The 24805-nt window shown below is 53.4% G+C and overlaps 7 protein-coding genes across 7 annotated transcripts; 4 read left to right on the top strand and 3 right to left on the bottom strand.

Moving 5' to 3' along the window:
* Positions 1-764: 764 nt before the first annotated feature.
* B0H65DRAFT_414806 (heat shock protein 70 family) lies at positions 765-3075 on the top strand (the record flags this gene model as incomplete). Its single annotated transcript, XM_062823941.1, has 5 exons — positions 765-807; positions 994-1171; positions 1229-1397; positions 1484-1852; positions 1987-3075. The coding sequence occupies 5 exons, from the start codon at positions 765-767 to the stop codon at positions 3073-3075; spliced, it is 1848 nt and encodes a 615-aa protein (XP_062686038.1).
* Positions 3076-4652: 1577 nt separating this feature from the next.
* Positions 4653-7112, top strand: B0H65DRAFT_19946 (endoplasmic oxidoreductin-1). Its single transcript, XM_062821762.1, has 3 exons — positions 4653-5008; positions 5070-6865; positions 6965-7112. Exons 1-3 carry the CDS (start codon positions 4919-4921, stop codon positions 7071-7073), a joined length of 1995 nt encoding a protein of 664 aa, XP_062686037.1. The 5' UTR covers positions 4653-4918; the 3' UTR covers positions 7074-7112.
* Positions 7113-7987: 875 nt separating this feature from the next.
* Positions 7988-9085, bottom strand: B0H65DRAFT_19917 (uncharacterized protein). The gene has a single exon (XM_062821755.1). The coding sequence runs from the start codon at positions 8908-8910 to the stop codon at positions 8254-8256; it is 657 nt and encodes a 218-aa protein (XP_062686036.1). The 5' UTR covers positions 8911-9085; the 3' UTR covers positions 7988-8253.
* Positions 9086-9261: 176 nt separating this feature from the next.
* On the bottom strand, positions 9262-11631 carry B0H65DRAFT_415131 (uncharacterized protein; the record flags this gene model as incomplete). Its single annotated transcript, XM_062823967.1, has 2 exons — positions 9262-10492; positions 11546-11631. Coding segments are annotated over 2 exons (1317 nt in total), but the record flags the coding sequence as incomplete, so codon positions are not given.
* Positions 11632-12324: 693 nt separating this feature from the next.
* On the top strand, positions 12325-14452 carry B0H65DRAFT_543964 (uncharacterized protein; the record flags this gene model as incomplete). The annotated part of the gene is made up of 3 exons (XM_062829259.1): positions 12325-12429; positions 13006-13965; positions 14036-14452. 3 exons carry the CDS (start codon positions 12325-12327, stop codon positions 14450-14452), a joined length of 1482 nt encoding a protein of 493 aa, XP_062686034.1.
* Positions 14453-14997: 545 nt separating this feature from the next.
* B0H65DRAFT_19880 (peroxisomal biogenesis factor 2) lies at positions 14998-17670 on the bottom strand. The gene has a single exon (XM_062821750.1). It carries the CDS (start codon positions 17336-17338, stop codon positions 15350-15352), a length of 1989 nt encoding a protein of 662 aa, XP_062686033.1. The 5' UTR covers positions 17339-17670; the 3' UTR covers positions 14998-15349.
* A 677-nt stretch (positions 17671-18347) lies between these two features.
* B0H65DRAFT_418039 (armadillo-type protein) lies at positions 18348-24098 on the top strand (the record flags this gene model as incomplete). The annotated part of the gene is made up of 4 exons (XM_062824121.1): positions 18348-20077; positions 20146-20262; positions 20799-20961; positions 21024-24098. 4 exons carry the CDS (start codon positions 18348-18350, stop codon positions 24096-24098), a joined length of 5085 nt encoding a protein of 1694 aa, XP_062686032.1.
* Between the last annotated feature and the right edge of the window lie 707 nt (positions 24099-24805).

Genomic DNA, 24805 nt, shown 5'->3' with positions numbered 1-24805 from the left:
CGCCAACTACTTCCTGTAGCCTGCAGCAATTATTCGTGTAACGACTCGTAACACAACTGTTTCTTTCCAAACCATCGCCGCTTCCAGACTCCCAGAGATCAAACTTTACGACTCACAATGGCCACTTCCACTTCCCTCCGAGTCTCCAACATTGCATTGTCGGCAAAAGTTCAGTTTCATCATTCAGTTGCCCTGTCGTGTCAGAAGGTCAACAATCCAATGAAACCATTCCCGTCTTTCCTGCAACTGATTCAGACCCCTCCCCCTCCTCCACTTCGAAAAGTTGCCCTTGCCCACCCTGCACTGCAGTCCTTGCTAGCGCCCCCAGAGGCCGGAGGAGGCGCCCAAGGTGAAAAAGTTCCAAGACAAGACCCCTCGACCGTCTCAACGTCCCTCCCACACCCCATGTCAGGCAGAAGCCAGCCAGTCGTAGGCTCGGATTGAAGAAGACTGGGACCAGATATCACGAGTAGTGTCACGTGTCAGGCTTAGATAAGATAGTGGCCATAGCCAGCCATGCCCAATCCAGGCTAGTCAGTGGGGAAAACCGGGGCGGTTGGCCATGCAACAGAAAAAAGTTGCACCGCAGTTGAAAATTTCAAAATTGAATGTCGCCCGGCCTGCCCTGCCCCACGTAGCCCACTCCCCAGTGACTGGACCGGCTCAGGCCTTTTAAAACCCTTCAACTCCCTCCTCGTCCCCTTCGTCGTTGCCAGCTTCAGCTCAGTCTCGACATTCCCTTTCCAGACAACACTATCTTCATCATGGCGGACGAAGTTTACGATGGTGCCATTGGCATCGATCTTGGTATGTCTTAACCTTTTTTATAAGCCCCGCCGTGCGCAATACCATGTTGTTGCCACCGTTTTTGCGACCTGTTTGCGCCCGAGTTTTTGTTTTTGTGCGTTTTTGGGCATCACCAAGGGCAACGGCGCATTCGGTCAAGACTCACCCATATGTGAGCACCTTGCTGACCTCAATCCTCCTACACAGGCACTACCTACTCTTGCGTTGCCATCTACGAGGGTACCAATGTCGAGATCATCGCCAACGAGCAGGGTAGCTTCACCACTCCCTCTTTCGTCTCCTTCACTGCTGAGGAGCGTTTGATCGGTGAGGCCGCCAAGAACCAGGCCGCCATGAACCCGAAGAACACCGTCTTCGATGTCAAGTACGCTCTATCCAGTATCTCAGTCTCAAAGACGCAGCCTCACTAACGCACCTCCAGGCGTCTCATCGGTCGCCGCATCGATGACCCCACTGTCAAGAAGGACATGGAGTCTTGGCCCTTCAAGGTTGTCGACGATGGTGCCGGCAACCCCAAGGTCGAGGTTGACTACCTCGGCGGTGTCCACACCTTCTCCGCCCAGGAGATCTCCGCCATGGTCCTCACCAAGGTAAGCCACAGCCATATATCCGAATCCCGAACTCCCCGGTCCGTGCGCACAAGAACCGCATCCTAACATGTGCTCCCACAACACAGATGAAGGAGATTGCCGAGGTCAAGCTTGGCAAGAAGGTTGAGAAGGCTGTCATCACCGTCCCCGCCTACTTCAACGACAACCAGCGTCAGGCTACCAAGGATGCTGGTGCCATTTCCGGCCTCAACGTCCTCCGTATCATCAACGAGCCCACCGCTGCCGCTATTGCCTACGGTCTCGGTGCCAACAAGTCCAACAAGGAGCGCAACGTCCTCATCTACGATCTCGGTGGTGGTACTTTCGATGTCTCCCTCCTCAACATCCAGGGTGGTGTCTTCACTGTCAAGGCCACCGCTGGTGACACCCATCTTGGTGGTCAGGACTTCGACACCAACCTTCTTGACTACTGCAAGAAAGAGTTCACACGTAAGGTGCGTGGGAATTGTTCCGTTGTCTTTGCTTTCCCTATTCCCGTCGTTTTTTTTGGGGGTTTTTTTGGATTTTTTTTTTTGGGAAAAAAATCCGGTAAATCCAATGCAAAGGACTTGGGCTAACTCTCTCACAGACCAAGAAGGATCTTTCCGGTGATGCCCGTGCTCTCCGCCGTCTCCGTACTGCTTGCGAGCGTGCCAAGCGTACCCTCTCTTCCGGTGCTCAGACCACCATCGAGATCGACTCCCTCTTCGACGGTGAGGACTTCAACATCAACGTCACTCGTGCCCGTTTCGAGGACTTGAACGCCAAGGCCTTCTCCGGTACCCTCGAGCCTGTCGCCCAGGTCCTCAAGGATGCCGCTATCGAGAAGTCCGCCGTTGACGAGATCGTCCTTGTCGGTGGTTCTACCCGTATCCCCAAGGTCCAGAAGCTCCTCAGCGAGTTCTTCGACGGCAAGAAGCTCGAGAAGTCCATCAACCCCGATGAGGCCGTCGCCTACGGTGCCGCCGTCCAGGCCGGTATCCTCTCCGGCAAGGCCACCTCCGCCGAGACCTCCGACCTCCTCCTCCTCGATGTCGTTCCCCTCTCCCTCGGTGTCGCCATGGAGGGCAACATCTTCGCCCCCGTCGTCCCCCGTGGCCAGACTGTGCCCACCATCAAGAAGCGCACTTTCACCACTGTTGCCGACAACCAGCAGACCGTTCAGTTCCCCGTTTACCAGGGTGAGCGTGTCAACTGCGAGGACAACACCTCTCTCGGCGAGTTCACTCTTGCTCCTATCCCTCCCATGAAGGCTGGTGAGCCCGTCCTCGAGGTCGTCTTCGAGGTCGATGTCAACGGTATTCTCAAGGTCACCGCCACTGAGAAGACCTCTGGCCGCTCTGCCAACATCACCATCTCCAACTCCGTTGGCAAGCTCTCTTCCTCTGAGATCGAGAAGATGGTTGAGGAGGCTGAGAAGTTCAAGAGCAACGACGAGGCCTTCTCCAAGCGCTTCGAGGCCAAGCAGCAGCTCGAGTCCTACATCTCCCGCGTTGAGGAGATCGTCTCCGACCCCACTCTCTCCCTCAAGCTCAAGCGCGGCCAGAAGGAGAAGATCGAGCAGTCCCTCTCCGAGGCCATGAGCCAGCTCGAGATTGAGGACTCCTCCGCCGAGGACCTCAAGAAGAAGGAGCTTGCCCTCAAGCGCCTCGTCACCAAGGCCATGTCTTCCCGCTAAATTACCTTTTAGCTTAACGAGCGCAATACTTGGGAATAGGAACAGGAACTTTAATTGAAGGCAGAATCTTGTCTTGTATTGGGACGACGTCTTCATATACCTCGTTCATTGGGACCGGATACTCAAAAGTTGGGGGGGCCATGTGTATTTGATCTGCACTCTACGGCATCAGTCGCATCCCCAGGCAGGGAATGGTTGTTTCCAAGAATGAATGACATACCGGATGGATTTCTTTTTCTTGCCTTTTAGCGCCATTGATCTCTTTATTTATGACCCAAAATCTCTTCGGCGCAACTGCATGTAGACTGGGGAAGGTGCAAAAACAATACAAACGATGAACAAAACTTAACTTGTCTACATTTGATGTAAAAGTGACTCTGTCTTGTATGTTTTTTTCTAAATTTCGTTGTCGGATGTGTCATGAATTGTAAAAGGCATGATAACGTCTTGTTCAGCCAGGTCGACGCTAGTCCTCATGTGTTTACGGTTCATCGGTAGGCATCGTTATATTGTTAAGAGTCTTATCAATACGCTGACCTATGCCTGGAATTTGACCTCGATGCGTTGCCTAGTAAGATGGATGGTTGCGTTCACTTTGGATATGAGTGGAGGCGATGTTGTAGGTGCATATACCGTATGTTCTTATGGCTGGGATTTAATGACTTATGCCCATCCAGATTAAGACGATGCCTTCATTATTAGACCAAAGCGATAGATTTGCTCTTGGAATGGCTGCTACCGATCTTGATATGCATCTTAAATACGTGATGTGGTGTTATCGTGGGCGGAGATTCACGGGACTTTAGCTCTCGGATCCCGAACCCGGACGGGTGCCAAGAGGGCCGGAGTCTTCGGCCTCACACAAGTAACTTCAATTTGCATACTGTCGGGCATTTCGAGATGTCTCGATATGGATTCTGAACCGCTCGTGGGATTCTTTAGAGCATTCTTTCTCATGAGGTCACGCCTTTTTGCTGTTGAATGAAGCATATCGTGTGTTAACCCGGACATTGCCCGAAACAGAAAGACGGAAACTGAACCTCTCTTCAAGCATCAAAGGAACAACATAATTGGACAAATGCAAGGGAGCGCCACCTCGGACAGTGCCGCATCACATCGTCAGGTCAGTCGAGAAAAGGTCGTTCGGTCGGCAATTTGAAATCTGCTGATTTTCCCGATCTCCATCTGGACACCTTTCCAGAAAGTTACCATTAGGGTGTCCAATTGATCGGACTGCAACAAACAAGATGCTTCGCCTCCTTTGTATGGAGGACTGGGTTCGGGATGATTATTAAGATGTAAGCCCGCGAGACCCGGTACGAGAACCCCAGGTAGTGGACAGATAATTCGAAAATATCAATTCCCACCTACATGTCCCTGGTCTGCTCTGCCCTTTTCCTTTCAAGTGTTTTTTTGTCTTTGTCGTTTCCCAACTTTTATTCAACCCCCTATTGACGTTCCGAGACTGGCACTTTCTCACCCGGACCCCTGTCATTGCGCTGTCCGTGTGTGCTTATCGAAGATTCCATCAGAATTCTTTCCGTGTCGCAGAAGACAGATAACCCCTGCAGAGAGCGACGTCAGAGTCCAGAACACGTTGAACTCGCCCCTAAAAAGTATACCTCGAGAATCTTAGAAGTGCCACGAAGCAACAGGTACCTTTCATCTCTACACGGACATTGCTATACGGGACGAAACATCGGATTATCCGAGAACGGTTACGGTCTGGCCACCGTTGCCCCGAAACCCGTGGAACACCCCAAGGTCAACGTATAATTAGCTAGAGTGGCCTCTTTCATGCACCCGGAGGAGACGAGTCCCGGACAAGCAACAACAGCTCACCATGAAGCCCGCATCGCGGCTTTTCTACTTGTCGCTCTTTGCGCTCTGGAGTCCCGAAGCCCAGTGCAAGAGCGACGATAAATCATGCGCTGTAAGTCAATGGTGTCTTGCGAAAGGAGGCTCTTGAAGCTAACCGCCAATTCTCCTTCTAGATATCACCAAAAGCCATCGTCAGTGATGCATGCGCCTCCTATTCCACCCTCGAACAGCTTAACCGCGACATCAAGCCCGCGCTCGACGACTTAACACGGACAACCGATTTCTTCTCACACTACCGCCTGAACTTGTTCAACAAGCAATGTCCCTTTTGGAACGACGAGAACGGCATGTGCGGCAACATTGCCTGCGCCGTGGAGACCCTCGACAACGAAGAAGACATTCCCGAAGTATGGCGCGCCCGCGAGCTCGGCAAGCTCGAAGGACCCCATGCTAAGCACCCGGGAAAGTCCGTCCAGCGACAAGAACCGAAGCGCCCGCTCCAGGGCGAGCTGGGAGAGAACGTAGGCGAGTCCTGCGTGGTGGAATACGACGACGAGTGCGACGACCGCGACTACTGCGTGCCGGACGACGAGAGCGCAACCTCCAAGGGCGATTACGTCTCTCTCCTGCGCAACCCCGAGCGCTTCACCGGATACGCCGGCGAGGGCGCCAAGCAGGTCTGGGACGCCATCTACCGCGAGAACTGCTTCCAGAAATCCTCCTTCCCCCAGTCCGCCTCGCTGGGCGAGACCTACTCGGTCCCCAAGGGCCCCGCCGCCCAGGATTTCCGCGCCGTCATGCAAGCCGCCGGTCGGCAGCAGGTGCTCGAGCATGAGCGCGAGCAGAACCCGCTGGTCCCCTTCGTCGCCAAGACCGGTCTCGAGTCCGAAGACGAGTGCCTCGAGAAGCGCGTCTTCTACAAGATCGTCAGCGGCATGCACGCGTCCATCTCGACGCACCTCTGCTGGGACTTCCTCAACCAAACCACCGGCCAGTGGCAGCCCAACCTGTCCTGCTACATCAACCGCCTGCACAAGTTCCCGGACCGCATCAGCAACCTGTACTTCAACTACGCCCTGCTCACCCGCGCCGTCGCCAAGCTGGGGCCCTACCTCTCCTCTCATGAGGAGTACACCTTTTGCACGGGCGACCCGGCCCAAGACGCCGACACGCGCGCCAAGGTCCTCGCCGTCACTTCCAAGGCCGCCAACAGCGTGCCTGGCCCTGTGTTCGACGAGTCGATTATGTTCAAGAACGGCGAGGGCCCTTCGCTTAAGGAAGACTTCCGCAACCGCTTCCGCAACATCTCGAGGCTGATGGACTGCGTCGGCTGCGACAAGTGTCGGTTGTGGGGCAAGTTGCAGACGGCTGGGTACGGGACTGCGCTCAAGGTTCTCTTTGAGTTCGCTAACAACGATACTCCCGCGACAACCTCTACGACTGACGAGATTCCGTTCAAGCTTAAGCGCACCGAGCTAGTGGCGCTGTTTAATACTTATGCTCGGTTAAGCAGCAGTTTGGAAGCCATTCAGAAGTTTAGGGCGATGGTTGAGGAGAGCGAGAAGGGACAACAATCCCACGAGCAAGTCGAAGAAGCCGAGAATTCGGGAGCCCATCACATCCCCGACCGAGCCAAAAAGCCACGACACGTTATTGTTTCGACACCCGTTGCCGCTGATGCCGCTGAGGAGGCCTCTGTCACAAATACTGCCACAACCGCTGTAGACGAGGCCACGGCGGCGGGAGTTACTCCAGCTCCCAAGGTTGAGCAAGAGCAGCAGCAGCAGCAACAACATATCGATGATGATGACTTCGACGAGTTCCAACAACAACCGCAACACCCCGACACCGATCCCAACTTCGAATACAAGAAGAGAACCATTAAGGATGAGCTCGAGAACGAGTTCACGGTGGTGCTTGCGGCGTTCAAGTTGGTGATCAAGAGTTATTTCAAGTTACCTGGGTTCCTGTGAGTTTTATACCCCCCCAACCCCCATCCCCATTTCCATCTTTGTTTTCTTTGTGCATTTGCTAATTGGTTGGTGATATAAAAAATAAAAAAAAACAGCTACGAAATCATCACCACCGAACTTAAACGGTTCTGGCAATTCTATATCGGCTTGCCCGTCATGCCGCGGACTTGGGAGTTTAGGAGACCTAGTCTTGATGAGCTTTGATTGGGCTTTGAGCTTAGAAGATGAGTTTTGGTATCGATAGAGGTGTAGTTTACAGGGTAGCTTTTCTCTTTTCTTGTTTATAATAAAAGCATGGCTTGTTTTTTTTTTACCTTTCGAGTGACAATTCCGATGGGTGTGTCGAGAAGAAAGGACAAACAACAGAACAGTAACATGCGTAATATGATTATGATTGATGTGCTGTACCACTCACTGATTTGCGCGTTTTCCTCAATTCTGGTGAATGAGAGCGAGGCTATTCTTACTCGGTAAGACTCTCAGTGTTCGTGTACTTTCTCGTGACCCTTCAAGAACTATATAGACACTGATGGACATTTCTCTGCAGCTGAATGTTTCACCACCCCCCGCCCCCCCCCCTTTTTACACTTCCCTTGTCTAAACGTGTGTGTTTACGAAGACAGTAACGTGAATTTGAATCTGCTATATATATATACCGCATAAATACATTCGCGGTTTTCTCGTCCGAATATGTTCAAAGGCTAAACACATGAACGTCTTGCATAGGTAAGCAAGGTAGGATATTATTTATACATGGAGGCTGTTGTTGCCAACTTTCCATCCGTGTGGTGGTGGTTCTTGTTCCAAAGATCAGTTGGACGATGTGTCTGATGTGATGTGATGTGGGTTCAACTACCTAGGCATAATCATAATAGAGGTATAGGCATCTTCATGGACACATCTTTCCTCTGCTGCGAGAAGTGTTTTCTTCTTTCTTTGCGGGTTATTGAACTCAGTTAAGTGGTTGTGTCTAGTCTAGTCCTCGATGTACTCCTACACTTCAGTTGGTACCTACTCAACAAGTCAGTCTCTTCTTGAATACAATAAACAACTAACCAAGATAGATTTGACTTGTTTTAGTTGCCAGCACTGTTCGAGTGCTAATTGAACGATGGAAGTACGAGTGTAATACATGAGCAACTCATTGCTATGCTAAGGCACCTCCTCCGTCTTCTGTCCACGTACCCTTGATGCTAGCTACCTCTATGAACATGTGAACGCTGATGCAAAAAAGAAGTGCTGTACCCCAACCATAACTATGCTCACGTCGACTTCTGAAACACCACCAAGAAGTCTCGCTGAATCTAGGAACCTCTAGTCATACCAAGTCCCCTCAGCCGCTTTTCTCCTCGGGATTAGCCTCATTGACCCCTTGTTGACCCGTTTATACCTCGTTTCCAGCCTCATGCTCGCTTATAAAGTCATCATCCTCTCCAGATTCATCATCATTTCCAGACTCGTCATCATTTCCAGACTCGTCATCCTTTCCAGACTCACCCTCTTTAGACTTCTCTTCCTTCCCTAGCCCCAGCGGATCCGCCTTTCGCTTTTCGTATTCCCTCTTACAGCTCAGTGTCTTCTCGTGATCAAGGAGCCATTGTGCCTTTATGTCTTTCAGCCTATAGGTGAACTCCAAATCAGCACCACATTTCCGGCACCTTAATCCTCCTTCGATTTTTTCGTACTCTTGTAAAATCTTACATCTTCGCGAACCCAAGTGCCTGTCTATCTCATACATGCTCCGGCCTATCTTTGCTCCTTTGCTGAACTCAACACCACAATGCCTGCAACAGAATCCTTCCCCAACTGCGTCGAACGACTCCGCTAGAGCGATACATACGTCACGCACATGATTGCCCAAATTTACCGATGGATCTTTTCCCTCCCAGCGTGAACCGCATCGCCGACACTGTATTGCTTCCTTAGTTGCATCGAACGACTTCGACAGGTCGTAGCAACCACTCCCAACCATATGCTTCCAAAGCCTCAAATACTTTCCCGTTTGGGAAGGGTTCAGGAAAGTCTTGCATAAACGGCACATCAATTGCCCTTTGATATCGACGAAATAATTTTCAATCTCCGCGCTCTTCTCCCTTGCGCCGCAAACATCTGAATCCAGGTGAGTATCAAGAGCTTGTCGCGAAAAGAAGATCCGATGGCATCCGGGGCACGAAGACCGTTCTGCAGCGTTGTCAAAACCCTTTGATATCTCCGGGTGGGACTCGAGGCAATGCTGGCAATCTTCCTCCTCCGTATCGAAATACTTCTTGGGGCTGCACCCATACTCGACAGGGCTTGGATCGCCTTCTTCCCCTTGGCCCTAGCAATCTGAGGGCGTTTCTAGGCCAGACAAGTATGACTTGACGCGTGAGAACTGGCAAGGCCCGCACTCCTATGCAGTCTTGACTGGTAAGCCGAGACCCTTATCACGTAGCTCAAACCTGGTGACGTAATTTCCAATCTTGACTTTGACCGTATTAATGCGGAAACTTGAGCCAGTACGAAGCTTGTCCCTGATCGACACGTTTTCACTATAAATGGTTTTGCAGTTGTCGAGGAGCGAATCCGTCAGCTGCTTTAACGATTCACTTGGACGAGCGTGGGTCCAGGCTATCGTGACGTGGAAGCGGCAGCCCATATCCTGAGAATCATAGAGTGGCGGTTGACCGTAATCTTTCACGGTCTTGTTGCATTGTTGAAGAAGGGTGGTCAGTCGTGGGTTGGGGCTCGAATCTGCAGTGGTGCCAGTGTTCTGAACCTCACGCACCCGCAGGACCAAGAACGATCTGGTGCTTTCCTCGGATCGATACCATTCGACTCCTCCGGAAAAGTCCACCACAAAAGGGCTCACCCCACTTGACCTCATCGATCTGGTCAATTCGTCAAGAAAAGCGTCTTTGTTCTTCGAGGTCAGTGTAATTGGGGCCGACAGGCTGATGTGCAATGGCCTGTCCACGGGTAACTCCGGATCTCGCAAGGCTGTGTTGATTTTAACATTCTCGAGATCGGGGTAACACTGAGCAGCAGAAGCCACCTCGGTTTGAAGCTTGTCAACAAGCGATGAGAGGAGCTCACGTTCCCCTGAGCTGGGGTCCCAATCGATGTATACGTGGCTCGGCCAGTTTCCGGGAATGTGAGGGACCTGGCGCTGACGGCCTTGGTGAAGGGAAGGATCGTCAGCGACAGCAGTTCGAGCGTTAGAGGAGTATAAATCAGTTAAGCGATCTGAGATTGGTGGGAGAGATGACGTTGACTTCGGTGCCGGTTTTGGCGGTATGGTGTGGGTGCCAGAGCTTCGGTCAAGTGGGGCAGCCGGAGTCGGAGCCGGAGCCGAGGGTGGGGCCCGAGGACCGATGTCACCAGTTTGGCGCCTCTTGAGCTGTGGAGGAATATCTGCCGAACTCGCTTCCGGTTTCTCCGATGGGCTTCCAGACTCGGACTCAGATCCGGACCCGGACTCATATTCTACCAGAGTCCGTTTCATGGCTGGCCTGTAACGGGGCTGCTCGGCGACGGAGGTTGCTGAGAAATGCCTGGCTGACTGGCTGAGTAGAGGTGAGCTGAGGTCTGGCTTGAGATCTGTGTAGGCAAGTGGGTGATGTACCAGACAAAAAATGGACGCCCTAAAGATGGGATGGTCAAATTCTACCTCTAAGCGGATGGCCAAAAAAGAAAGCCAAGACGTTCCGGAAATTAAAAAAAAAAATGAACTCTTGGTTTAAAGTTGCTGAGCTTGGAGATGGGGTTTTTGCCAGGTCGTCGAATCTGCTTTTTGAGGTCGAGGTGCCGCGGTGCCTGGCGTGTCTGGCGTGCCTGGTTCCCCGGAGGCGGGCTAGAGACAGACTACTCCCCTTCCTTATATCTAGACTACTTAACTGGTTCGGGAAGCACTTCCCAGCTTTTTTCCACTGTACAAAAAAGAAGTCGGACCTGGTCAACCACCACTGTAGGTCCGTAAAGCAAGTGCACTGAAAGTCCAAACCTCAGTGATTGCAGCTCGGTCTTCAGGGCAGCAAATCGCATTCCAAACCACTCCATAGGTCGCGCAATTCAATGTCGCGATGCACTCCAACCTGAACAGTGCAAGAGCAAACAACAATGTCCTCGTCCAAGTTTTCGCTTACTATAATCAATGAAGACGATTCTCGATTAAGGTCTTAATCCCGACTAGGCTTAACTTTTGATTTTGTGGGAGTGCATTTGGTGAAGGTGCATTGTCCTGGAGGCTGACTATAAGTGTGACCAACCATTTCTTGGAGTAATTTTCGAAAAAGACCGATTGTGGACTAACGGACTTTGGCCTTGATTTGGGGTTGAAATGTTAGTGGCCGATAAGATAAGACATTTTCCTAAAAGTTATACCCAAAGCGGTTAAGTAGTCTAGATATAGGGGAAGGGGGTAGTCTGTCGCTAACCCGCCTCGGTTCCCCGGGCCCTGGGTGGCAGTTGCGCGGCGGAGAACATGCGCATACCTGCTAGCGAGTGAACTTGCATTTTCTAGCAGGTACCGGCACGCGGGGAAGGTGTGGATCGGGGAACCCCTTCCTTCCATTCTCCATCCTCTCACTGGTTGCTTCCTCTTGTAACCGCCAACCGGAACAGTTGTGGAGGGTGTCGCGACGAGAACTTGAAGCGTGAAGTGTGAGCAAAGACCGAGTGGAGAATTCTTAACTCACTCAACGGAAAGATCGAGTTCTTGACAAGACATGGCGGTAATCGCGGCTTCCACCTGCACTCTCAGATCCTCTCCGACCCTTTCTCCCCGCACATTGCGTCTCCCTGAGGCAGAACAGAAGCAGGTACACTCGCAGGACTGGAGATGAGTGTGGTCTGTTGACCCGACGGTGACTTCCTTCTACACTACTGTGTACATTCAAGTCCTCTTTCCAATCCAGCCATCGTACCTACCGCAGGTATAGATCTTGCCCTGGCATCAAGTCGGTCTCAGATCCCAATGGCGTGCAGTGCCTTCCACTTTGTGTGCAGTGAGCAGAATCCTGCCAAACTCACCACCCTAACCACGCAACCACGACCGACCAGCCCAACAAACATGCCGTCGCTAGCCCGGCCTGAACCTCCGGTCTAGATTGCATCGTCTCCGGGCTGGCTAAATGCGCTTGCGCTGCCTGGGGGTGGTAATGCTCTCCTGGTGGTCATGCTGCCCAAATGAAGCCGCCAATTGGCCATGTCTCCATCATGGGACACCCGTTCTTGAGGAGCGAGGCTCAGGAGGGGGAAGCGGATGGCAATTATAATATCGCACCGCTTGCTACCCAGTCGACCCGACCTTTTCAAGCTGCCCTTGGTAACATTTCCTTTTGTTTTGTTTCGTTTTCTTTTTCAATTCAGGTGCGACAAGTAATAGCTCCCGTCGTGTCCGTTGTGCCACCTCAACCTCAACCTCAACCTACCTACTGCCGATCCCCTGCATCAAGGGCACAGCCGTCCGGAAGCCATGGCCGCCGCACATCTGTCGACTCAGAGACACCCGAGACTGGAGCCAAGCGGGATGGATGACGGAACGTACGACGACGATGACCAGGTGTACGACAAGCAATGGGTAAGCTTTGTCGTCCTTTGTCCTTTACTTCTATGTTGCTCCACAGATCGCCCAGCCGTGTCAGCTTGTGTGGGCACACTTTGGGTCCCTCGACAAGAATCAGAAGTCGTCAGCTCCAAGATGACGGGATGTTCGGCTTTGGCGGAATTTGCATGAGTGTTGACATGTCCAGTTGTAGTGGTGATCGGCAAGCGCTATCAGTTCTACCCTTTCTGTTAACAGTTTCGCATGGTTCTGCCGTCTTCTCTTAACACCCCCTTCCCCCCCAGCTGTTAGTGACGACAGCCAGCAAGCCGGGAAGTACTTGTGATGTTGCGTCACCTCCCACGTTCCTGCTGATCCCCTGCCAAGGCGCAGCCACTTGAAGGCCGAGAGACTCCATGCCTGATGCTTCGTCCGGCTTGCTGTGGACAGGACCCTGCGTGTAAGCGTCAGATATAAACTAGCCAGTCACCCTTTTCTTTTTTTTGTTCAGTCATCTTGTTTGCAGAAAAAAACCTACTCAATTTCGCTCCTACAACTCGCATCTTTCCCACATCCCTCTACTCCACGGCTTGCACTTACACACCCGATTAGGCAAGCAAGTATATCCTAGGACCACTCTACGAGCCCGAGCCCAGCGAGGAATCCGCAACTCGCATCCAAGGTCTTCCCGTCACATCTCCGCCGTGTGCCAGTCCTACCCGTCCAACTTTTGGTACCCACCGTCGTAGGAGCTCACTCGCGCCTACCGCCGAGCATTCCGAAGAACTACCTCTTCCCCCGGTAACCGAGTTGGAAAGAAAGAAATCCTTACACACGGCCAGCCCTCCCACAACCCGCTGGAACCAGGGCACTCTTCTCACCAGGTCCTACAGCGTCGCCTCGTCTCGTCCAACCGTAAACGAGTCAAATAAGCTCTTGATAGAGAAAGGCTGGGGCGTTCGACGTGCTGTCTCCCTTGCCGAGCATCATCCTAAAGATCACTCTCACCGATTTGTGGAAACCCTCACCCAGAAACTCGAAACACTCGCTCAACGAGAAGACCAAGACACAATGGCTCGTGAAGGCGAATATCAAACCGGTCGGCCTCGTCGTGCCAGCTCCTTGAGGGAGCGTTATCCTGGTGACATGTCTCACCGGCCACTCGCCATGCTTGAACGGGACCACCGGGCTGCCAATCGAGCACCCAACCTGCACAACCCTCGCCATCAGCAACCGATCGATATCATCGACACACTAGATCTCACTGGCCCCGGACGTGGCGTCACCTACCACCATGACGGCCCATATGATGCCACCATGGCGTCCCGCAACCGCAACAAGAAGTATTCGCCCGTCGAAGCCGTCAAGGACACCAACATGGAGGATCTCAGGGCCACTCCCCGTGAATACGTCCAGGACTCATTGGTCAAGCACGTTCCGCTACAAGGGACCGCCGTCGTTCCCCCCGGAATGCAAGATCTTGCTGGACGGACGATGGACTATCAAGAAGGCATCGACTTGATGCGTGAGGGAGCCACGAGCGGGAATGCCTACAAGAGATGGGAGGGTTATGTATGTTTCTTTCCCCAAGTTCCCCCTTTTATCTTTTCAAACGAACCCATCAACTAACAAAACCATTTAGCGATACCACCCCGATGACCTCAAAGGCAAAGGCGAGCCCTCCTACACTATCGAGAAGCAACTCAAAGACCACAAGGCCACCTCTCGCCGTGCCCGTGGCTATAGCCATGGGGACTACGCCTCTAAGGAAGGCGTGACCATGATTGAGATGCAACCTCGTTCTACTCACCACCTGGACGTCCCTGGCTCTAGTTCTGGCTTGATGGGTGACCAGAAAGAAGGCAACACTAGAGTCCGTCAGAGAAGCGTGAGTAATGCCGCGGCTACGACGGGATACGGAGGAGGGTATGATTATGAAGGAGGAGGAGGAGGGGAGTCTAGTAGTGGGTTGCGCAGAAGTAATACCACGGGGAAGAATATTGCACAGTCACTGAAGAGGAGGTTGGGGAGTTTTAGGCGGAAGAGGGAGGAGGTTTAAGGAGTGAGATGAGAGGCACTTTTGGATATGGAAAAGACTGGAGGAGATGAGTGATGAGAAGTTGCGGCACATGGCTAGTTAACAGCCTTATACGTTCCTTCCCATTTCCTTTGCCTCTTTTTGTTTACTTTGATTAAGGAAGTTTTGGGTATCCTAGATGGACCGGGTTGGATTGGATGGATGGTGGAGAAAGACAGACAGACGGACAGGATAGACAGCGTACATGATAATGACTTGATGATATGGATAGCACTTGTATGATTATGATAGGTTAGGGAAATAAGGGATTGATACACGTCGGAGAACCTGTTATGTTTACGAGTGTCAAGTAAGGGCATGTTATAACTAAACTAGGTGTAGATGTGTCGAGCTATTTCGCAAAGTTCGATTTCTCGTCACTTACAATGAATCCCATGCATGGTAGCAAACTGGTCAAGAAGATGAGTTCGTCCATGTCGTCAACAAACAAACATATCCCACTCACCATCTTCACACGATCACGATCACTACTCCTGGGGTCCCATCAACGGAGTACGGCAGAGGTTCTGAGAGCGGGTATCATCATTATGTAGTATTATCCGGTCTCTCGCTCCGTCCATATTTCATCTTGACAAAGGCTTGAGTACCCACACATTGCACTAGAATAGTACTCTTATTTGTCACCCCTTTACCTTTCCTGACTGTACTTGTACTTAGATGTGTCTGTCATTCATATACACTGAAAATAATTTGCACGCTTGCTTGCCTGCTCCATCTAATGCTCGCTCGCTCGTACTCTGCAACGTTGCATGTTGTGACAACCCGCCCGCCCGTTGAATTTTGAATCCATCTGTCTGTCCAGCCATCTTAAGTATCTGATGACAATGACCAAATCGGGTGTCTGGTATGGTATGAGAACTAGAAAGCAAGATCTTGACCAAGTTCCTCTTCTTCCGCTTCGTAGTCTTCGGAATCGGAACCTTCGGATCCCGAGTCTGAGCCCTCTTCTTCTTCTTCCTCTTCTTCCTCTTCGTCTTCGTCTTCTTCTTCTTCGTCGTCCTCGGCGTCCTCGGCGTCAGAACTTGTCTGAAGGTCACCACTTGATTGTGTCTCCTCCTCCTCCTCCTCTTCTTCTTCTTCTTCCTCTCTTTCTTCTTCTTCGTCGTCTTCCTCCTCCTCCTCCTCTTGATCAGCCTTCGTACTGCTCGCCGTCTCGCCCTCACTTTCACCCGCACCCGCACCCACTCCTATCGCCCTCGTCGTTTGCGTCTGCTGCGTCTCTTTCTTTTCTGGCACCCGAACCGGCCCATCATCACTAGCCGCATCCTCGCCCGGTCTAATCTCATCCTCAAACGACACCCTCCTCCGTTCCCTAACCTCATCATCAAACGAGACCCGATTACTACTACTCCTCCTCCCGCTGCTCTCCGTCGACAGTCTGTTCAAGTCAGGTCGCTCTTTTACGCCAGCCGCAAACGCCACGTTCCTCCCGCCACTATTCGCCGCCGCTGCATGCGCTTCAGAGGGCGACAAGACATCGCCATTCCAAGGCTTGCATTCTTTAACCAGCTCGCCGCACCGCAAGCACGTCCACCCTTCGCCTTCCTCGCGCTCGATGCGCGTCGCCACGCACACGAAGCAGTACACGCAGCCGCAGGGCATGGCCTCGTAGGGGTTCGTGATGTCGGTCTGGGCGGAGCCGACGACGCCTGAAGAGGAGGAGGCGGCGGCGAGAAGCTCGGCTTCGGACTTGGCGCTGTTTTGGTCCTGGTAGCAGATGGCGCAGGTGCGTTCGGGGAGGAAGGCGAATTCGCCGCCCTTGTTTTGGGTGGGATCGTTGCTGGCCGAGGTGGAGAGAATGGATTTGGTCCGGCGCCAGGTGCGTGCTAGCCAGCGGCGCCAGCGGTTGATTCCCACTAAGGGGAGGACGAAGAGAAGGAACTCGGTGAAGGCGTGCCAGACGAGTTGGCGGTTGAGGTACTCGAATGATACCTCGCGCGAGACCTGCGAGGTGGGCGGCGCCAGACGCATGCGCAGGAGCCGGTCGAGGATGGTCCGGTAGCGGCCGTGCAGGAGGAAGACGAGGAAGGAGGCGAAGGAGGCGAAGGCGTGGAAGGTGCCGATCGATTCGGTGAGGCGGCCGAGACGCTGGATGTTGGGGTTGGGGCCCTCGAGCGAGTAGGACGAGGCCTCGTCGTGGTCGAGCAGGTAGGTTTCCCACTTGGTCCAGAGGTAGTTGCCGCCCACGGTGACGAAGCCGTACAGGCTCTTTTGCAGCTTCGATGGCGGCTGGAGAACGGGGCCGTTTTTGCGGGCGTCGGTGTAGCGCAGGTTCTGGAGCGCGGCGCCGTAGGTCGCGTCGTGGTCCCAGATGGTCAGCTTGAAGAGGATGGCGCGCAGGATGAGCAGGATCTCGGCGTCCCATTCGTCTTTGAGGGTCGACGAGACGCCGCCGCCAATGTATTTTAGGGCGTCGCCGACCTGGGTGCGGAGGAGGTCGACGAGCTCGGCGTCGAGAAGTTCGGCGTCGACTTGGCCGACGCGGAAGGCGGGCCGTGTGCCCTCGCGCGAGGAGATGGCATCCCAGAGAGAGAGGGTGGATGAGCCGAGGCGTCGGATTAAAGGGGATTGGGAGGCGGCGATGCGAGACCGTAGTTGGGATTCCGAGCGCTGGGCGGCGAGGCGCGCGGCGTTCTCTGTCTCACGAGCCTGTCGGCGGGCGATTAGTCGCTGCTGGGCGAGGGCAAAGGTGTTGTTTGCCGGCAAGGTAGGAGGAGGGATAGTCGGCGCGGCGGCGGCGGGAGCGGCAACAGGAGCCGAAGCGGGAACGGGAGCAGGAGCGGGAGCAGGAGCGGGAGCAGGAGCGGAAGGCGGAGGCCCTGGAGGGGGGGACTTGGTGTCGCTCATCGGATCGGATTAGGAGGGATTCGGATTCGAGGGTTCAAGGCTGGCGTGGGTGTATCATTCGTTTATCGGGATGGAGGTCGTATCACATGGTTGGTTGAACAAGAACAAACAAAAAACAGAGAAACAAGAAACGGCCAGGGGAAAAGTTAGAAGAGTCGGCGGTAGTCGATGATCATGGGTGCGTGGAGGTGGTGTCGGGAGGTCGATGGAGTCTAGTGTTGATCTCAGGAGGAGCCAAGACAACGGGGGAGCCGAGGTTGGCACGGGCGGCGGTTGCCGTTCAGTCTGTTCCAGCCCAAATTGGAAGGCTTGGAAGGCCTGACAGAGAGTGACAAACAGAGGGTATTTAGCCACTAACAGACCGGCAACCGTCCGCCGGTCACCGTCGTTGGTCAATTGGCATTTGACGGCGTCCTTTTCAGCTGAACCTCAGCCCAGCCAGCCCCATCCGACAGCAACCCCGGGCCCCTGGACGACACGGCAGAAGCACGCCGGGGAAGGTGGAGATGGACCCACTTTATTGGCTTACAACTAGTGCAAGGGGAATTGCAACTTCACCCTTTCATCCAAACGACATCCCTTTCCGAACTTCCGATATAAGTGAGGTTTTGGATCAAGTACCAAACGGTGATTCTTCTCTGATTTCTTCTTACTCGTTCTCGTGGAGCTGAACACGCAAGACGCGTCCATGCTACTGACCCAATGAGGACATCGGACAAAGTCAAGAACCCGAGGGGAATCGAGGCCCGGTGAGGGTTGAGGCGAGATGAAGGTTGGTTGAACCTGATGGCCTCGCGTCATGCCGACGTGTGCATTGAGAATGCTTTCGGATTGCACTTCCAGAACAAGGCAGCTGCGATGGGAGAGTGTAGACTGCAGCTGTGAGAGCAGCTACAGGTACCTGGGAACATATGCCTAGGTGAACCTTGTCCTCCCCGTTGAATAACATGTCAGGTTCCCATCTTTCAACACCTTATGGACATTTTCCCCTAGGCTGTCGAAATCCATCATGACGCCGTGGAAGCTACCATCTACTGCCGGAAGGTCTGTCGGAATTCTCGGGGCCGGCGTCCTGGGCCGTCGAATCGGTGCCTGCTGGGCATCCGCCGGCTACAAAGTCCACATCAGAGACCCAGACCCTCAACAGACGAACGCGGCTTTGCAGTACATCACCAACGAGCTATGGAGGTACAAGCCTATCGTGGATCCGAACACCATCAGCGTTCATGGCTTCCAAGATATGAAACCCGCCGTGGAGGACTCCTGGCTCGTTATCGAATGCGTACCCGAGATATTGGATATGAAGATCGATGTGTTTGCCGAACTCGAAGGCCTCACTCAGCCGGACGCTATCCTGGCCTCCAACTCGTCCTCCTACAAGTCCCGCGAGATGACGGCCAAGGTCAAGCCAGAGACTGCCCAACGAATGCTGAACACCCATTACATGGTTCCGCCGGCCATCCGCATCGTCGAGCTCATGACCAGCGGCTCTACGCGACCTGAGATATTTCCCTTTCTCTTGCAACATTTCGAAGCGTCAGGCATGATGCCGGTGATTGCACACAAGGAGTCGACTGGTTTTATCCTGAACCGTGTCTGGGCGGCCATCAAGCGCGAGTGTCTCATGGTGCTAGCTGAAGGGGTTGCTTCTCCCGAAGAACTCGACGCCGTCTGGACCGAAATGTTTATCAAGGCTGGCAGTCCGCCCTGCATACTGATGGACTCGGTCGGCCTAGATACCGTCTCACTCATCGAGAAGCACTACATCCAAGAGCGTGGCCTGCAGGACAGAGGCGTCTTGCCCTTTCTACAAAAGTACATTGACGAGGGCAGACTCGGAGCCAAAAGCAGCAAGGGCGGTCTCTACCCACCTGGCTACACCGTCAAGACAGCTAACCAGGAACAAATGAGTGACGACAACTTGCATGCCCCGTCCTTGTACTTCTTGGATATCGGATGGAACAATGATCCGGATAACGTCGAGTTCTACAGGAAGGGCCGCATTCTCGTCGGGAGTGCAGATGGAAGATCTCCGCTCAAGGTAATCGTCGATCACCTGCCGATGCCAGATGGGATTGCCCTCTCCCAAAAGGCTGGCAAGATCCTCTGGACAAACATGGGCACTCCCGGCCAAAACGACGGTTCCATCATGTCGTGCAACCTGGACGGCACTGGCGTACGGGTCATCATCCCTCCTGGCGCCGTTCACACGCCCAAGCAGTTGTCTGTTGACCAGGACAACGAGATGCTCTACTTTTCCGACCGAGAGGGTATGCGAGTCTTCCGTTGCGGTGTTGACGGGTCGAATCTCCAGACTCTTGTCCGGGCTGGCGACTGGAGGAAGGGGATTGATGACCCTACCTCATGGTGCGTAGGCATCACTGTCTCAGCTCGTGAGGGAAAGTTCTACTGGACCCAAAAGGGACCGCCGAAGGGGTCTAAAGGACGCATTTACCGAGCCTCCATCAAGATGCCTGAAGGATGTGATGCCTCCAACAGACCGGATATTGAGGTGGTTTTCGATCACCTGCCGGAGCCCATTGACCTCGAGATGGACGAGGATGGCAGCGCTCTGTACTGGACTGACCGCGGAGAGCTGCCGAATGGTAATAGTCTGAACCGGGCAACCCTCAATCCGGATGGGTCCTTCAGCAACCATCAAGTCATCGCGCGGAACTTGCATGAGGCAATTGGACTGGCCATTGACAAGACGACGAGGCATATCTATGCCACAGATCTGTATGTCAACACCCCTGCTGCGTTAGAGACTCGGACTCAAGATGTACTGACTAACCATACACACACAGCGGTGGTGCGGTCTACCGGTTCAACATGGACGGCAGTGGTAAACAGAAATTCTATGAAGACCAGGGAGCGTTTACGGGCATTGCGTTGTTGGAACAGGTTGATCCCAGTTCGAGCTTGTAGGGTGGGAAGACGAGAGCATAGAATGTGTAACTGTGTTAGTCTGCAGCCAGCTCGAATAGGAAGCCCCTTTTATTGTTGTTGTGTTGATAAAGCGGTCTCGAAATGGGGATGGGTGAAAGTGGTTGCAGCAGCGTTAGAGTTCGCACTGCAGTAATGTTGTTGCACTAACAACTCTGGCTGCCCCGCCATCCCGTTGTTGTTATGCTAACCCCACCTAATCCGTATCACATCCACTGCTGCCCCTGTCCAAGTGGAAGTGCTCCCTCCACCGCCGGGACATCTCAGCCCAGTGACGGGCCCGCTTCAACAGCTGCAGCGCGTCACAGCCCAGACCTCCAGAGTCTCGAAGATCAGATTGTCAAGCTCCATCTCCATTCCGCCTGCTTCGACTGATTCCACAAACTCGACTTGAAACATCTACACAATCGACCTTCTTTCCTTTCTTATATATGATACCCCAGGCCACCCTAAACCGACTACGACTAGGCCAGAGACACCCCCCAGCCGGCGCTAACAACAACAACACAATGAGCTTCGCTATCGAGGTGCCCGGCGAGGCAGCCCCTCTAAACCTCGTCGAGCTTGCCCGGACGCTCGAGTACGCCGCCCTCTCTACAGATCACGCCCAGAGACAGTCAGCCGGCCAGCAGCTTCAGTCATGGGAGTCTCGCCCAGACTACTATGTTTCTCTACAGGTGGGTTAGAGGTATCAACCTTTAGACTTGAGGTGCCCCATGCTAACATGTTGTCCATATAGACTGTGTTCCTTGACAAGTCCATAAACAACTCCATCCGCTTTCTCGCAGTTATTCTGCTCAAGAACGGCATCGACAAGTACTGGCGACACACTGCGAAACATGCGATTCAACCCGCCGAAAAACAGTTTATTCGCTCGAGGCTACTACAGGGCTCAGTCGGCGAGGAGGACAAGAACCTCGCACTACACAACGCCCTTGTCATCGCAAAGATTGTCCGCATAGACTATCCCAACGATTGGCCAGACGTCATGCCCACCATTATCAATGTCACCAGGAGCGCAAGAACAGAGAGTGCTGTTGCCCTCAGCGGAGCTCTGCAGGTGTTGCTGCGGGTAGTCAAAGAGCTTGCGACAGCGCGGTTGCGGAGGTCGCAGACCGCTCTTCAGGCTGTCACACCCGAGCTCGTCCAATTGCTCGGTGAGATCTATACCGAGCGGACGGCCGCGTGGCAGCAGTTCTTCGCCAGGGGTGGCAGCGGCGATGAGGATGAGGCCGACTACTACATGCAGAACAGCCTGACGGCCCTCAAAATCCTGCGCAGGCTGGTCACGGTTGGTTACGAACACCCGCATACCGATCCTATGGTCCAGGGTTTCTGGTCGCTGTCGCAGTCTCAGTTTGACCAGTTCCTCACCGGCATCAGCTCCGAGTCACACATCCCTGCCCCTTTCCAGGACTCGGTGGGCAAGCACTTGATCCAGTTCACAAAACTGCACATCGACATGTGCGATTCCCACCCAGCCAGTTTCCCCTTGCTACCGAATTCCATCCCGCTTGTCAAGGCTTACTGGAACCTTGTCAAGCAGTTCTCGAATGAGTTTGAAAAGTCGGGCGGCATCAGGCAAACGGGCTCTGAGAACCACGATGGCAGCGCTAAGCACGAAGGGCCGCTCTCAGAGAAGTTGGCCCTTAAGGGTCTCTTGCTGCTTAGAAGCTGCGTGTCGATTGCTCACAGGCCGATGCAGACTTTCAAGTACAAGAGCCCAGAGGTCAAGAATCAGGAAAAGGAGGCGATGGAACTTGTCAAGGACCAGCTACTGACAAATAACTTCCTTTTGGATATTGTCCAAGTGACCATCAGTAGGCTATTTATCTTCCGGCAGTCTGATCTTGAGGCATGGGAAGAAGACCCGGAAGAGTGGGAGGCTGCGGAGCGCAATGAGGGACAAGCATACGAGTGGGCTGTTCGGCCTTGTGCTGAGAGGCTGCTCATTGACCTCCTGACGCACTACAAGGAGCTCGGGCAACCACTTCTCACATATTGCGAATTTGCAACCAAGGTCGATATGGATATCGTCACCAAGGAGGCCGCTTACTGCGCTCTTGGGTGTGCGGCTGCCGTTATTCACGAGGCCTTCGACTTTGATCGCTTTTTGAAGACTACGCTGGTGAAGGACGCACAGATACAGGACTCCATGTCCAAGCTGCTCCGTAGGCGTATAGCTATCCTGCTCAACCAGTGGATCTCCATCCGGATCGCCGAGGAAAGTCGACCTGCTGTGTACGAGATCTTTAGGCACTTGATGAACCCTGATGATCCGCACAACGACCAGGTTGTCCGCATCACCGCTGCCCGCGAGTTCAAGGGGATCGTGGACGATTTTGGGTTCCAGGGCGAGCAGTTTTTGCCGTTTGCTCCTGATGTCTTCAACCAGCTTATGGGGCTGCTCCAGGAGGTGGCAAGCGATGAGACCAAGCTGACTGTTCTGGACACTATTCGGGCGATTGTCCAACGAATGGAGACGCATATCTCTCAGTTTGGCGACGCCATCATGCTGACTCTACCCAAGTTGTGGGAGTCAGCTGAAAAGGAGGAGTACATGATCAAGCAGTCGATCCTTGCCATCATGTCTGCACTTGTTGACTCGATGCGCGGAGACTCTCAACGCTACCAACCTGCGATTATTCCGCTGCTGCGTGAGGCTATGGAGCCCGAGTCCGCTCTTCACCTTCACCTCATCGAAGAATCGGTAGCTCTGTGGAAGTCCGTCACCACACAAAGCTACCCTCCCCTCCACCCCGACCTCGTACAAATGGTTGAGCTTGCTCTGCCCCTCCTCGAGTACGACTCGGAAGTGGCAAACCAATGTCTCGAGGTCGTAAAGAACTACATCCTCCTCGCGCCCAGGGAGATCCTCGACGACCGCCTACGCCGTCCGACCCTCGCCGCTCTCGTCAAGACCCTCGACGCCCGCTCCCGCGAGCAATCCCAGACCGGTGCCAAGTCCATCGAGCTGGTGCTTCGCATCGCCGAGGACATCGGTGGCGTCCAAGGCCTGCAGGTAGTCGTCCAGGACATGCTGGAAATCGGCCTCCTGAACACCATCTTCGAGGGCCTCCACAGCACCTGGGAGGCGAGCACGACGCACGGCCCCAACAAGAAGGTCAGCCAGATCAACACCATCAAGCAGACGGACTACTTCATGCTGCTAGCGCGCATCGCGCTCGGCGACCCTACGGTCTTCTTAACCATGCTGGCCGGCATCGCCACGACGGCCGGCTCCACCGTCGAGCAGGTGTGGGAGTGGCTCGGCACGCTGTGGTTCAACAATTTCGACTGCATGGCCGAGGTCGAGCGGCAGAAGCTCAGTTTGTTGGCGCTCACCCGCCTCTGGGAGTTGCCGGATCCCATGGTGCAGGAGAAGATCGTGCTCGCTAGACTGCAGGATTTCTTGGCGATGTGGACGAGCGTGGTGACGGAGCTGGCGGCGAGCGAGGATGATCAGCAGTCGTTGACTGAACAACAACAAGATTTCCGACAATCGATAAACTCGGCTTCTGCCAAAGAACAACAACAACAACCGGGTGGTGGGAGTACTAACCCGAGAGATTACCTGGTTTGGGATCCCAATAGCTTGCCGAGTTACGAGTGGGATACCCCGCTGGATGTGACGGAGAGGCAGTTTGCGCTGAAGGATCCGGTGCATAGAGTCGAGGCGTACGAGTTTACTAGGGAAAGACTGCAGGGGTTGGTGCAGAGGATGGGTGGTGAACAGCAGTTTGAGGCGGAGTGGGCGGTTAATGTGGATAAGGAGGTGCTGGAGGGGTTTAGGAGGTTGGGGGAGGGGAGGTAGGGTGTTGAGGATTTTGGGAGGGGGTGGGTGTATTTGTGGGGGTGGTGGAAAGGGGAGTTGGAAGAAAGGAAAGTTTCAAGGCAGAGGATACCAAACGAGGGAACAGAACTTCGTCTCTTAAAGGGGTAATACGGTGGTTGGCTGGATCTGGGTATGCTGAATCTGGGTATGCTGGATCTGGGTATGAAAACTCGGTATATCATTATTATACATATGTAGTTACATTTGGGCAAAGGAAACGCTGCTTAAAGACAGTGTTGGTTGGGGTGTTATGGTAGATCATTCGCCGCTCAAACTCAATGACGAACAGTTGATTGAAGGATCAAGACTCTGCGAGTAGTACTTGTTTGACAGTTGATCGTACGGCTAATGTTGATGGTTGTTGACCTTTGGTCATATATCGCGTGTGAACTGAGTAAATGGCAAAACACCCTTCAGTTCGGTTTTAGGATATCTTCAGTTTCTTGAGGAGGTGTCGGTTTCCATTGATTCGTTTGCGGTACTGAGACAAGCTCCAACCAACCCATTTAGGAGATTTTTTTTTTTTTTTTTTTTTTAGAAGGGAGAATCATAGAGAACAATCCATTCAGATGAAGTTGAAATGACCAAAATTCAGAACACTTAAACTCCGTTATTTTCCCTAGGTACTAGTCTAAAAACTATCAAAGAGGCGCCTTTTTGATACGATGGACGCAGGCAGTGCAAAA

The sequence above is a fragment of the Neurospora tetraspora genome (genome assembly GCF_033439725.1).
Source record: "Neurospora tetraspora strain CBS 560.94 chromosome Unknown B0H65scaffold_1, whole genome shotgun sequence".
Lineage (NCBI taxonomy): Eukaryota > Fungi > Ascomycota > Sordariomycetes > Sordariales > Sordariaceae > Neurospora > Neurospora tetraspora.
Note: the sequence above shows the minus strand (reverse complement) of the source record. Positions and strands in the feature narration are given on the sequence as shown.